General features: G+C 33.8%; 1 protein-coding gene across 5 annotated transcripts in view; it reads right to left on the reverse strand.

Moving 5' to 3' along the window:
• Positions 1-14,242, reverse strand: part of SEL1L2 (SEL1L2 adaptor subunit of ERAD E3 ligase) — a 105,265-nt gene that overhangs the window by 32,029 nt on the left and 58,994 nt on the right. For 4 of the 5 annotated variants that reach the window (XM_032859208.1, XM_032859207.1, XM_032859206.1 and 1 more), the window contains 3 exons: positions 1,511-1,564; positions 998-1,057; positions 827-908 (listed from right to left, as the gene is read on the reverse strand). In XM_032859208.1, the coding sequence (XP_032715099.1) occupies positions 827-908; positions 998-1,057; positions 1,511-1,564 (196 nt within the window). The remainder of the gene's footprint in view (positions 1-826; positions 909-997; positions 1,058-1,510; positions 1,565-14,242) is intronic. The other variant, XM_032859209.1, reaches the window with a different exon arrangement.

Here is a 14,242-nt window from a genome sequence, read left to right on the forward strand (position 1 = left end):
TGGATATTTCATATTTAATATGAAATTTCAATATATTGAAAATGAATATATTGAATATATAATATATTGAAAATATATATTGAAATACATATAGTAATTCCAATTTCATTAAGCATATGAAATGATCTTGTTATATATAACATGTTACATTAAAAAGTAGTTATTTTTCTCTTTTCTTTCTCAGATCCTAATAATACCAAAGATGTGTATTTAGATACTATTCTGACTACAGAAATTAACCATATGGACCTTATCTTATTCACTTATTGGAAGACTTTTATTTAAAAATCTATTATATAGCCTGGTTCAGTGGTATGTAAGATGAAATGTTACATCTGAATTTGAAAATGGTTCTAAAAACATGTGTTAATCTCATGCTCTATTTTTTGTAGACAAAGGATAGTGTAATAGAATAATGATTACTTGAATTGTTCTCAAGGGCAATGATAGAGATTGATAGCATACGTATCTTAGGTCAATTTCTTTGGGAATTTTTAACAGACCATCCCATATTCTAAGTGTTAGAATTAGAAAAACTGTTTAATATTTATTGATGCTCTATTCAAATTCTCAGTTGAAGGAAAGTACAGCACAGGAACATAGGGATGTATTCTAACAAAAATAAAAGATGAGTACATCCATTTAAAGCCTTTGAAAAGTAACTACTAAGAAATTAGAAAACTCTACATTGTATTAAAAGAATTATAACAAATGTTAAAAACATAGTCTTTTAATACTTTCATAAATATACCAACTGGCATTGATTTATTCTTCTAATTGCTCAGCAAGTCTATTTATCTTAAAATAAATTATGTGAATTACTCACTATAATCTGCCACCTTCTTGTAATGATTTAGGGCAACTTCACAATTCTGTAGAACATTGATTCCTGACAAATATCTGTACCCCTAAAACACAGGCATATATATTCTTAATATTCTGACAGTACTGTATTTATAATGCACCTATTTGACCCAAGAATATTTAATTTACATACCAAAATCATCTGGGACATCATGCTTCCTCCAGCACTTCCAAAGGTGTAATATATCAGTGCCTAAAGTTAAAAAAAAAAAAAAATCTATATCTACATCCACCATCTAGATTTGAAGCTCAAACCAATCATTGCTTTTCTATTCTTAACCTAGCAATGAAACTTGTACTACTCCAAAATAAATTCTAAATTTTGATCTCTTAATCTGTAAAAATGGCTGACATTTTTGGAGGGCTTAGTGAGTTCTGGAGTCTTTGAAAAGGCACTGAACATGATATTTCATTTAATTATCACAGAAAACCTATGAAGTAGATATTCCCTATCTATCATGGCAAACCTGAAATATGTGACATTAAGAAACTGATGGTATTTTAACCTTAAACTTCTGACTATTGAGCTGGTGCTTTTAACCACCACTCTCAAGTGAGCTCTTTTACCTAAAGAGGAGACTATTCGATAGGTCTCTTTTTAAAAAAAAATTCAGTTTTGTTCCAGAAAAAAATAGAATGACCTTACCTTGGCTTGATTGTATTCCATTCCTATTCCATAAGAAGACAAAAATCCTAATGCCTAAAGCCCAAAAGAAAAGGAAAACTAAATAAATCCATCTACTTCATAATTATTCTTATTTACATTGGTAAAAGATATTTTCAATGTTGGCTCCATAATAATTTGTATTGTTGGTTTATTTCTTATCTTATGACAAAATGCCTTTTTTCACTTTTATTTAGGCTGTAAGAATTTGGAAAAGGCAATAGTGGGAGTTTTATATAATACATGTGAAAATAGGCTAACATTTACTGACCTTTAGCACAAACTATAATAAAAAAACATTAGAAACCAATGCTTTTTATATGCTTGCCATTTTTTGGTAATGGAAAACACTTTTTTCCTTCAACATTTTTTAATTTAAATTTGAATATTTTCCTTCATATTTTTAAAAGAAAATATGATAATCATTGAACACTACATCTAAAACTAATGATGTACTATATGTTGACTAATGGAATTTAAATTAGAAAAAAAAATATGATAGATATAAAAAAAATTCAAACAGGAAGAACTATACTGAATAAAAGTGAAAGTCTGACCACATAGCAAGATGGTGGAATAGGCAGCCTCAGATCTTTTTCCCCTATAGAGACATTGACTTAGTAACAATATATAGTCCAAAAAGTCTTTAGAAACCAGTTAAGAAATAGTAGTAACTCAGAGAAACTCAAAGCAGAGAAAGAGCAATCCACCGAAACATGTAAGAAACGCTATTTTATTTAACCTGCAATTGTTCCTTCCCCAAGCCAGCACAGCTCAGTGTGATCAGGAGAAAAAGTCCAGTTCAAGGCTTTTCTCTTGGGAGGGAAAGGGAAGAGTGGAACTTAGGTTCAATGTCCAGCTTTTGGAAGGACAGCCATGGGTCTGATTTCTGTCTTGCCTGACTCAGAGCACTAATGAAGAATGAGTGTAATTTGGATTCCAGGGTGGGAGTGGGGGTGGGGTGAGGGCAGAGGAGGGGGTTGCTGAGAACAAAAAAGAGCTCAGCCACTTGTTGCAACACTGGAGAATTTGTAGTATACCACAGATAGAAGCCAGCAAACTTGGCACACTCAGCAGAGAGTGTCCAGCTTGTAGCTTTTCCCTTGGAAGGGAAAGAAAAGACTGGAATTGGGACCCAATGTTCTGGCTTTTGGGAATCAGCTCAAAAGACTGGTTTCTATCTCATCTGACTTGGAGCACCGACAGAACTGGAATGCTTTAGATGCCTGGGGCCACTGAGGAGAAAAGGGAATTTAGGAGCTTGCTATAACACCAGAGAACCTGAAGTATCATAAACAGACACTAAAGGGAGCAAAAGACTATAAGCTCCTGAAAAAGACCAAAAAAATCTCTCTAACTGGGAAATTACAAACTCAAGCTCAGAGAAGACACACATCCCAGAAGTGATTTGAGAGTCCCCCAGAATCTCTAACTATGCTGATTGGTGAAAGGCTATGTAGCCAATTTGTAAAGATGGAGAGGTGGCTATATTTTCGAATGCATACCCACAGCAAAAATTTACAAAGCACCTGAAGAAACAGGTAAATATGGCCCAATCAAAGAAACAAAATAAATTGAAAAAAATCCAAGCCAGAAGAAATGTAGATATAGAAATTACCATACAAAAAATTCAAAATAGCTCAAAATAAAAAAAGAAAGCACATATAAGAAACGAACCAAAATCAGGAAAAGGATGCATAAATAGAATGAGAGTATCAACAAAGAGATAGAAGAAGAAAGGAAAAAGAAAAGAAAGAAAGAAAGGGAGGGAGAAAGAAAGCCTCCTTTTAAAAACTGTGGAGCTGAAGAATACAATAACTGAATTGAAAATCACTAGAGGGGTTCAAAAGTAGACTTAATCAAGCACAAGAAAGAATTAATGAACCCAAACACAGGCCATTTGAAATTATAGAGTGGAACAAAAAGAATGAAGAAAAGTGAAAAAAAATCTGAAGAGACTTATGGGAAACCATCAATTGGACCAATATACACATTATAGGAATCACAGTAGAAGAGTGAAGGAAAAAAAGGTAGAGACCATATTTTAAGAAATAGTGACTGAAACTTTCCCAAATCTGAGGAAGGAAATGGGTAATCAAATTCAAGAAGTTCAATAAACTTCAACTAGGATGAACCCAAAGAGGCCCACTGCAAGACAGATTATAATCAAACCATTAAAAGTCAAAGACAGAATCTTCAAAGTAGCAAGAGGAAAGAGACTCATCATGCAAAAAAAAGCTCCCATAAGTTTATGAGCCGCTATCTCGGCAGAAACATTACAAGCCGGGGGAATGGGCATTTAATATATCCAGAATGCTGAAATGAAACAGCTGTCAAACAAGAATACTTTATCTGGCAAAACTGACCTATAATAATGATGGAGAATAAAAGCCTTCTCAGATAAGCAAAAGCTGAGGGGGCTCATCACTACTAGACCTACCTTATAAACTGTTAACAGAAGTCCCTCAAGTTGAAAAAAGAAAAGATGCTAGACAGCAACACAAAAATATACAAAAATATTGAGTCCTTTGGTAAAGATAAATACATAGACAATTACAGAATCCTGTAGTATTGTAATAGTGGTACAAAAATAATTTTTTTTAAAGATTTTATTTATTTATTTGACAGACAGAGATCACAAGCAGGGAGAGAGACAGGCAGAGAGAGAGAGAGAGGAGGAAGCAGGCTCCCTGCAGAGCAGAGAGCCCGATGTGGGGCTCGATCCCAGGACCCTGGGATCATGACCTGAGCCGAAGGCAGAGGCTTAACCCACTGAGCCAGCCAGGCGCCCCCCAAAATAATTTTTAATTCTGGTATAGAATTTAAAAGAATAAAGCATAAAAGATAGCTATACTAAAAATGCTAATGAATACAAAATATAAAAAGATATAATTTGGGTCACTGATAACATAAAGTGAGGGAAGGAAGGAGTGTTGTGACTGCAGCTAAATTGATATCATTTTAAAACAGATTGTTTTAACTAGAAGATGTTTTATGTAATTTCCACGGTAACTACAAGGAAAATATGTATAGAAGATGCAGAAAAGAAAATAAGAAGGGAATCAAAGCATGCCACTATCAAATAACAAATAAATAAATAAATAATTTAAAAAGGGACCAAGAGGGGAAAAGAGAAACAAAACAACCACAAGACAAATAAAACAATCAATAAAATGGCAACAGTAAGTCTTTATTAGTCAGTAATTACTCTAAATATAAATGGATTAAACCCTTCCAATTAAAAGACAGAATGACTGAATTGATTTAAAAAAAAAAAAAAGACCACATCCAACTACATGATGTCCACAAGATACTTCAGATATAAGGACACATACAGGCTTAAAGTCAGAGGATAGAAAAAATTATTCCATGCAAATTTAACAAAAAGAGCAAGAGATGACTGTAATTATATGAGACAAAATAGACTTTAAGTCAGAAAATGTCTCAAGAGACAAAGATGATGATAGGATCTATTCACCAGGAAGATATAACCATTATAAACATATATGCATGTAATGGTAGAGCACCCAAACACATGAAGCAAACATTTACAGAACTGAAAGGAGAAATAGTAACACAGTAGTAGTAGGAGATTTTAATGACCCATTTTCAGTAATGGATAGAACAACCTGACAGAAACTCAATGAAGAAATAGAGGAGTTGAACAACACCATAGACTAAATGGACTTAACAGACATAGAAAACTCCATCCAACAATAGCAGAATGCATATTCTTTTTAAGAACACATAGAACATTTTCCAGGACAGACCATATGTTAGTCACAAAACAAGTATTAAGATATTTAAGAAGATAAAAATCATACTAAGTATCTTTTCTGAACACAATGGAATGAAACTAGAAATCAATAGCAAAAAGAACAATGGAAAATTCACAAATATGTGGAAATTAAGCATCATACTCTTGAACTATCAATGGACCAAGGAAGAAATCACAAAGAAATTTAGAAAATACCTTGAGGTAAATGAAAATTAAAACGCAACATACCAAAACTTATGAGATGCAGCCAAAACATTACTAAGAGGAAGTCTATAGATATACAGGTGTACCTTAAAGAAAGATCTCAAATCAACAACCTAATATTACATCTCAAAAAAACAGAAAAAGATGAACAAATTAAGCCCAAAGTTAATAGAAGAAAGGACATAAAGATTAAAGAAAAAAAAAAGAGAGAATAGGAAAAAAAAATCTAAACACGTGCTACAACATGAATGAACTTTTAGGACATTAAACTAGGTGAAATGGCCCAGTCACAAAAAGACAAAAACTGCATGAATCCACTTATATAAGGTCTCTAAAGTAGCTAAACTCTTAGAAACAGAAAATAAAATGAAGATTGCTAAGGGGTAGGGAGAGGGAGAAAAAAGGAATTGTTTAATGGGTATACGGTTTCAGATTTGTTAGATTAAAAAGTTCTGGAGATCTGTTGTGCAATGATGCACATATGGTTAACACCACTCTACAGTACATGTAGTAGTTTTTTAAAAACCCATTCCTTATTGATTTGGAATTCCTTTGTTACAATATGAAAAATTTTCATATATTAATGGACCCAAGTCTAGACCTTCTAGTTCCTTGATTTTCAATGGACTATATAATAATGTAAATATATTATTGCATTTTTCATTATGTTGACATTTGCATTAATGATGCAAAGCATTGGCAAGTAAAACTGCGGGCATATTAGCATGAATCAAGGAAGTACACCAAACTGCCATTCATATTGTTATTGTATTTTTTTTTTAAGATTTTATTTATTTATTTGACACAGAGAGAGAGAGACAACCTGAGAGGAAACACATGCAGGGGGATTGGGAGAGGGAGAAGCAGGCTTCCCACTGAGTGGGGAGCCAGATGCTGGGCCCCAGGATCATGACCTTAGCTGAAGGCAGAAGCTTAACGACTGAGCCATCCAGGCGCTCCTGTTATTATATTTCATACCACACATTCACAGCAAAATTAAAAATAATAGTATCCCTTAAGAATGTTCTTGATTTAAAAAAAATGTCCTTGATGAAGCTTTAAAAGCATTATTTTTGTTAAGTCTCAACTCTTGAATAAATGTCTTCTTATATGGAAAGTGGGCATAAAGTACTTCCAATAGTGAAATAAGTTGGTTGTTTCAAGGAAATGCTTGAAATTCTTGTTTGAGTTGCAAGCTGAAATAGCCACTTTTTTCATGGAACACTCTTTTTACTTCAAGGAACAATGGCTCAGCTATGTTCATTTAGACTGGCAGACATTTTCTTGAAAATGGACAGCCTGTCATCAATAAAAACTATTACGTACTGTCACCAAAGATAAATTCAAGCTTTTAAGCAAAAATCAGAATGTTGGAAAACTTATACCTCCTATCATGTATAACTTAAATCTGCTCAACACCCTAGCACTTTGACTTTTCACAATGGTGGTATTAACAAATGTGATTTCGAGATTGTAGAATGCAGTGTATCAAATTTGGAAGACTTGTATAGCTTAGTGAACTGATATTTTCTAAATAACCAATGCATGATGTTAAAAAATCTGTTTAGGTGAAAAAAAAATTCCATTCAAAATACAAGATAGACCAGTCGATAGACCAGATTCCACACTGCATATAATCTTTAAGAAGTCATCACTTTGAGCTTTAGTGTAGAAGCAAAGAAGAATATCTACAATTACCTGAAAAAGCTGTTAAAATACTCTTAACATTTTCTAGGTTTAGTTTCTTTTGCTATTTCTTTTTTTCTTTTAGCTTTTTGAGATATGTATTTAAGTTTCTTATTTATTAAAACATTTAAAGCTGTATATTTTCCTCTACATGTGGCTTTAGCCATTCCTTAACTTTTTATATGTAGTGTTATCATCATTGTGTTCTTAATATGTCATTTCAGTTTCTATTTTATCTTTGCTCTTTGCTAAAAATTAGGAGACTCTTGAAAATTTTTTTTAATTTTTATTGAAATTTTATAGTTGAATTTTAAGCTATCTTTTTATCAGTAATTTTCAGTTTTACTGCTTCTAGTCAAAGAATGTAGTATCATTTCTATTTTTTAAAGTGAATTAACTTTTTTCTTTCTGTGATAATTTTTTGAAAATAACTGTAAATTTTTTGCTTTTAAATTTGTTTGAGATGATCTTCCACATAAAATCTTGCATGTGGATGTTGTCAGGGTATGTGGTTTTCACTGCTGTTGTTTTGTCTGTCTGGATTCTCTTTGTAAAACCATTTTCCTTCCATTCTGAATTCATTCAGTTCTATGCAACTCCTAATTGCTTTCTGAATCTAGAGGGTCACATGACACAGGCTCAATCAATCAGATTACTATGCTTTTCCTGGATGTGGTGATTGATTCAGGGTGGTCTTGTGATCTAACCCAACACTTTTGCTGAAATCGTTGGGAAAGAAACTGGCTTCTTTTACAGAGACTTCCAGATTTAAGGACTAAGGATACCTAGGTTCGTTGGTGACTGTTTTTGCCTCCATGGGGTCAAGCCACTCAAAACCATCATACAAAGAAATGAGACAAAGAGAAAGTGTGTCTTGATGTCTTCATTCTGGTCTCTGGATTCAGAGGATCTAAAGGCAGCTACAATGTCACAGTTAAATGAGCAAAAAAATTGCCATTTGCTTAAGCCAGATTGGTTGTATTTCCTGTACTTGAAATTCAGAGAATCCTAACCAATACAAATGGACATCTCTGTTGCTGGGAGGGAAGTTCTTTAAGTTAGTAGATACACAGTAAACCAAAATTAATCTCTGTATAGTAGTTGTTGCCTTAGTACTTAGTTGTTTAAACTGTATGGTAGTTCAAACAAATCAATTCCTTCTTATACCACTTTCTGCCTTGCAGACATTTGAGGGCAGCTGTTTGATACCAGGTGTTCTCTCCTACAAAGATTCCCTGTTTTGCCTTCCTTGTGTGATATATTTTAGGTAGTATTCATCATCTTGTGTGTTCACTGAATCTAGTCTATATCATGGATGCCATATTTGTCATAGTCCTGTGGAACAAAGTAATTACATGTTTCTAAAAAAAAAAAAAAAAAAAAAAAAAAGGAAAGATCCCAAAGTCCATGAAACTGCATCACATTTTGTTACTACAAAAGGAATAGCTGTCACAAGCCAAGTTATCCCACTAAGTGCAGGAGGAATTGCCAAATCCCTAGGAATAGATGAAAAACTAATGAATAATGAGAAGCTGTTGTGGCCAATTTATTTATCACAAAGAATTTATGATTAAGGTGTTCAACATCATTGTCAGGAACCTCTCTGTAACTTTGAACTGAACTTCCAGTTACATGTGATTCGATCGAAGAAAAAATAAAAGTATAAATTTAGTCAAATTGGAAAGTGTCAGCATTAATATTTGTAGTATGAGTCAGTAGTTTGGAAGAAATCCTGGAGGTAATTGAGGAATTGTTGCACTACTGACATTCTTAATGGCATGGAGAATGATATACTGGGAGACAGTCATCAAGGAAGTTTTCTAAGTTGAAAACTGATTCAGTTAGACTCTGAATGAGAAGAATTTTGGAACGCCTACATTTATTTAACTTATAATTTTTTATGTAATTAAAGAATGACATGATAGAAATCTATGTCTAAAGTATCTAAAATAGCAGTTTTAATAAGAGTAAAACAAAAACCTGTAATATGAAAGCATTTTAAACTTTAATTGACATCATTTATATAATTATATAACTTATATTTTAAAAATATATAACTTACAGCTGATGGTGTCTTATAATGGATAAAATATGGGATTATCATCTCTACCCCCTTTTTGAGATTTCTTAGTCTAGCAACCCTGTAAAATAGAGCTTGCCTAATACAGATTGCTCTTAATGCACTCATGCTGCTTGACAAATAGTACTGCTTCATTTTATGGGATTTTCAAAAACAAACATTTTGAAAGTATGATAGGAACTCTTACCATTAAATTCACCAGCATTATGGGTGATTTTCAGAATTTTATATCCTCCAAGCCTTGTGGCTCCTTTCCTGCCCCCTTTTACTCAGAATCATTGACAAGTTGACAGTGACATAATTCTCTTAGTACCCAGGGATGGAAGTGGATTGGGCCAAGAAATCTGAACTTACTCCAAACAGATGCCTGCTGCACTCTGCTTTAGGTGTTTCTGAGACATGCATTCTAATTCTATCCTTTTAATTTTGAATATAAGTATCCTTGTTCGACTTACTATGGCTGTGTAACAAATTACCCCAAAACCTAGTGGCATAAAACAACCATTTATTTTGCTAAGAGTTCTGTGGGTCAAGAATTTGATCAAAGTAGAGGAGGCATGTTTTGTCTCTGATCCACAGTTACAGGATCCTTACTTGGAAGACTCAAAGGCTGGGGGATAGTATCATCTAAAGGCTTATTCATATATATGTTTGGCAGTTGATGCTAGATATTGGTTGAGACCTTAGCTGAGGCTGATGGCCAGAACTCCTTCATGTGGCCTCTCCTGTTGTATAGGCTTTCTCACAGCATGGTGGCTGAGTTCCAAGAGTAAGCATCCTGAAAGAGCTAGGCAGAGCTGTAAACTTTTTATGACTTACCCTCGGAAGTCTATCGTTACTTCCACCAAACTTTATTGATCGAAGTAGTCAAGAATCTCCCTTAAGTTGTGGAGGGGAAATAGACTCCACTTTTTGATTATGTTGGTTAGGGTGCTGAAATAGCATATGGAACTAGAGATAGTGCTGTGGCCATGTTTAAAAAAAATTTATTTACTTATTTATTTAAGAAGGGGAGGGGCAGAAGGAGAGGGGAGAGAGAATCCCAAGGCCATGTGGGGCTTAATCCCAGGACCCTAAGATTACAACTTGAGCTGAAACCATGAGTCAGACACTTAATGGACTACACCACACAGATGCCCCTTCTGTGGCTGGTTTTTTTTTTTTTTTTTCTTAAGTTTTTATTTATTTGACAGAGAGAGATCACAAGTAGGTAGAGAGGCAGGCAGAGAGAGAGGGGGAAGCAGGCTCCCTGCGGAGCAGAGAGCCTGATGTGGGGCTCGATCCCAGGACCCTGAGATCCTGACCTGAGCGGAAGGCAGAGGCTTTAACCCACTGAGCCACCCAGGTGCCCCTCTGTGGCTGTTTTTAAGAGAAAAATTGCCACAGTGCTTGACAAAAGCCAGAAGAGTGTGGAGATATTCCATTTCTTCTTAGTTATTAATCATTATGAATTAATGAATTTAGGTATATTTGCGGTATTTCAGTCCACTGTGGTAATTACTCATTTTAGTGCTCAATTTTTCCATCTTTAGTCAGTAAGAGCTTATTCTGAGTTAGTTCAGTCTTTTGGTTATGACCATAGTATTTTCTGACAGCTTTCTTGCTATCATATTGTATGATATAATATTTTCTAGTCATACTGATAGGACACCTTGAAAGATAAAATGTTTCGAGAGCATCTTGTACATTTCTTGTTCCACACCCAGAATTTGACATTTTCCAAGGATGCTGGTTTCTTTTTAGTTGGAGAGGATTTCTGTTTTTTGTTTTAAACATAGTTCCTTCTTGGGGTGTGAGTTAATAAATAAATTTAATTTTAATATATTTAAAAATACTTGCATATTAAAGATTAAAATTCTAATACTTCTGAAGGTTTACAATATAAACATCAATGTCCTGCTCCTTTCCAGGCCATTTTTTTTATTCTCATGATAAGCAACCACTTTTAATTATTTTAGCTGTCTTCTTCTGATAACTTACCACCATTATGATTCTTGATAAATTGCTACTACTTACTGTTAATTTTTGTATTTCACACATTATTTCTAAATTGACTATATTATAGATAATGACTTAGGTCATTTTACATTATTTTTTCACTTTTTTCTCCTTGCATCTCTTCTCGACAGAATCACAAAACTAAATTTTTTGTCAGAACATAATTGTAAAAGTCTGTTTTGGTGTTCCTAATATTTTCAACGTTCTACTCAAGGACAAAGATTATAATTCCTGTTACCATTTTTAGAAGTTCATCACACACTTTATGTATATCACTGAAAATATACTTTTCCATGCTTTATATTAATAACAATCTGGTGTTAGCCATTCAACCTGGTTGTTGAAGAAATATTTGAAGAGCACAGGGTCATAAGCAGAATCCTGTGGCAGATTGCCAGAGACTTGTTTTCACATTGGCATCAACCCATTAGTCTACTCTTTATTTACAATCATCAAAGCCCACATTTCTATTTTTTCTTCCAGTTCACAAGAACAGTCTGCAAGGCTTTGTTAAGTGTCTCCCTAAAGTAAAGATACAAGAAGTCTGATAATTCAATCAAAACTAAATGTATAATTTCTTAAACTTTGAAGTGTAATTTCAAGGACAAAGAACCATATCATTTTTTAAATTAGGGAACTGACTGCCCAGTTCAGTTCCCAAGAGCAAAATAACTCTAACACGTGGTTTATAAGTATAATTTGTGTAATCTATTTAATCCATAAACTGAAAAAAAAAATCTTCTGTTTTGACCAAGTCCTCTTTAGTCTCAAAAGTTTCCCTTCTATGGAAAGTAGACCAAAAGGGCATTATTACAAATGGAAGGCATCTGGAATCCTGGAACTCCTCTAACCCTTGTAGTTTATATTTAAAATGGCTAACTTGGCTCCTTTTAAGGATCTCCTTAGTCAATATTAGATTTTTATTTTGCTTGCAACTCTTAGCAATTTTTGATTCTGCTCAACTTAGAAAGTGATTTATTTATGTAGAAACCCTGACAGCAAACAAATATACTGACCTTTATATGAGAAAATGAGGATACTATTCTATTCAGTGGAGCTTGTATTTTAAGATACTTTCACCAAAAGTGTATGATTTTGTGCACAGCTTATCACACTTTATGGCCAGATTCTGTTGAAGAAATTTGTGAGTTGTGGATTGTGTGGGAGTTAAATTTCCATCCTGTGACAGGGGAGGGGAGCTTTTCTTTGTATAAAGTTCATTCTAGAAAGTAAGGAATGAAACCATGATTTTAGCAGCTTTAAAACCAGCCCAAAAGGCATGTTCCCTCTTTCACTGAAAAATAACAATGGGTGATTTTGAATTAATTCTCTGGAAGGCTCAACTTTCTTCCTTCCTCCCTTCTTCCCCTCTCCTTTCCTTCATTCTAGTACTAAAGGAAGACAAAAGATAATATGAGCTTTCATGTAGTGAATATGCTGATTATAGTCATTGTTGTACTATTTCTTTACACTTGGACATTGTTACCTAACAACTATACAATAAGCAGTTTTAGGCATTTGGTCTTTCTTTGGAGATACAGCTGAGATGAAACGAGATGGATTATAGCACAGTTTACACTTAATCCAGAAAAAAAAAATGCTAAGTCAAAAGAGAAGCTGTGTAATAGTGATGACATCAGTGACGCTTCCAGTGGTTTTTAAAGGTCAAGCTCCACAAATTAGATCTGTTTATAAGACTTGATTCTGAACTCAACAATTGTGCCATGGTGTGTAAGAAACTTATAATAGTTGGGATTCGAATGGAAAGAGTTTAGCATAGAGGATTTTTTTTTTTAATATTTCAAAGCAAATTACTCAGGTTTCATAATAATAATTTAAAAGTTAAATATTCCTTTTACTTTTTATATAGGAAATTATTGTTAAAGAGAAAAGGTTAAGCATTCTTCTTCTAATTACTGCACAAGGCTTGAAGGCATCTGAGATCTTTACTTTTAGCTCAAATTGCATACCAAACAAAAGTGTGAATCAACCTTAATGAACAACTCAGATCCTATCTGTACCCTTAATACAAAAAGAACATTAACATCAAGATGAAATGCTCTATACAGGTAATCCTAAAATTATCAAAGTGATTATTAGGTTGACTAAAAATGACTTTTTTCAGTAGTAGCACAGTACTAATAACTACATTCCCTCTACAAAACACCTCTAAAACTCTCATCTAAAATAAATGAAAAATATGAGGAATCTTTGCCATGAGATAGAATTATTCTAGAATTACAAAGCATGGAAAAATATGCAATTCCTCATATTCTCCTTAATATATCAATAAAAATAATTTTTAAACAATAGAATAGATTTTCTTATAATTTATAGTAAACCTTTTTGAACATAGTAAACCTTTTTGAACATATACATGCATCTGAGTTAAATGATTTTTCTGTTATCAAATTAATACATAACCATGAATAGAAAATGCAGAGGAAAAAAGCCCAGTGAACTATTTTTAAAAAGAAGATAGTTACAAATAATACCACCACTTAGAGATTACCACAATTAAATTAATTTTTTTTAAAGATTGTATTTATTTATGAGAGAGAGAGAGAGAGCAAGAAAGCACAAGCAGGGGAAGAGGGAGAAGCATGCTCCTCACTTAGCTTAGAGCTGGACAAGGGGCTCATCTCAGGACCCCATGATCATGACCTGAGCTGAAGGCAGACGCCTAACCAACTGAGCCACCCAGGCCCTCCTAAATTAAATTTTAAGGTGATGCAACATGGATGATCTATTTCATGATTCTTTTTTTTTTTTTAAGATTTTATTTATTTATTTGAAAGACAGAGATCACAAGTAAGCAGAGAGGCATGCAGAGAGAGAGAGAGAGGCAGAAACAGGCTCCCCGCTGAGCAGAGAGCCTGATGTGGGGCTCAATCCCAAGCCCCTGAGATCATGACCAGAGCTGAAGACAGAGGTTTTAACCCACTGAGCCACCCAGGCACCCCTATTT

Source organism: Lontra canadensis, unplaced genomic scaffold (genome assembly GCF_010015895.1).
Source record: "Lontra canadensis isolate GAN:19392208 unplaced genomic scaffold, GSC_riverotter_1.0 scaffold16, whole genome shotgun sequence".
Classification (NCBI taxonomy): Eukaryota; Metazoa; Chordata; class Mammalia; order Carnivora; family Mustelidae; genus Lontra; species Lontra canadensis.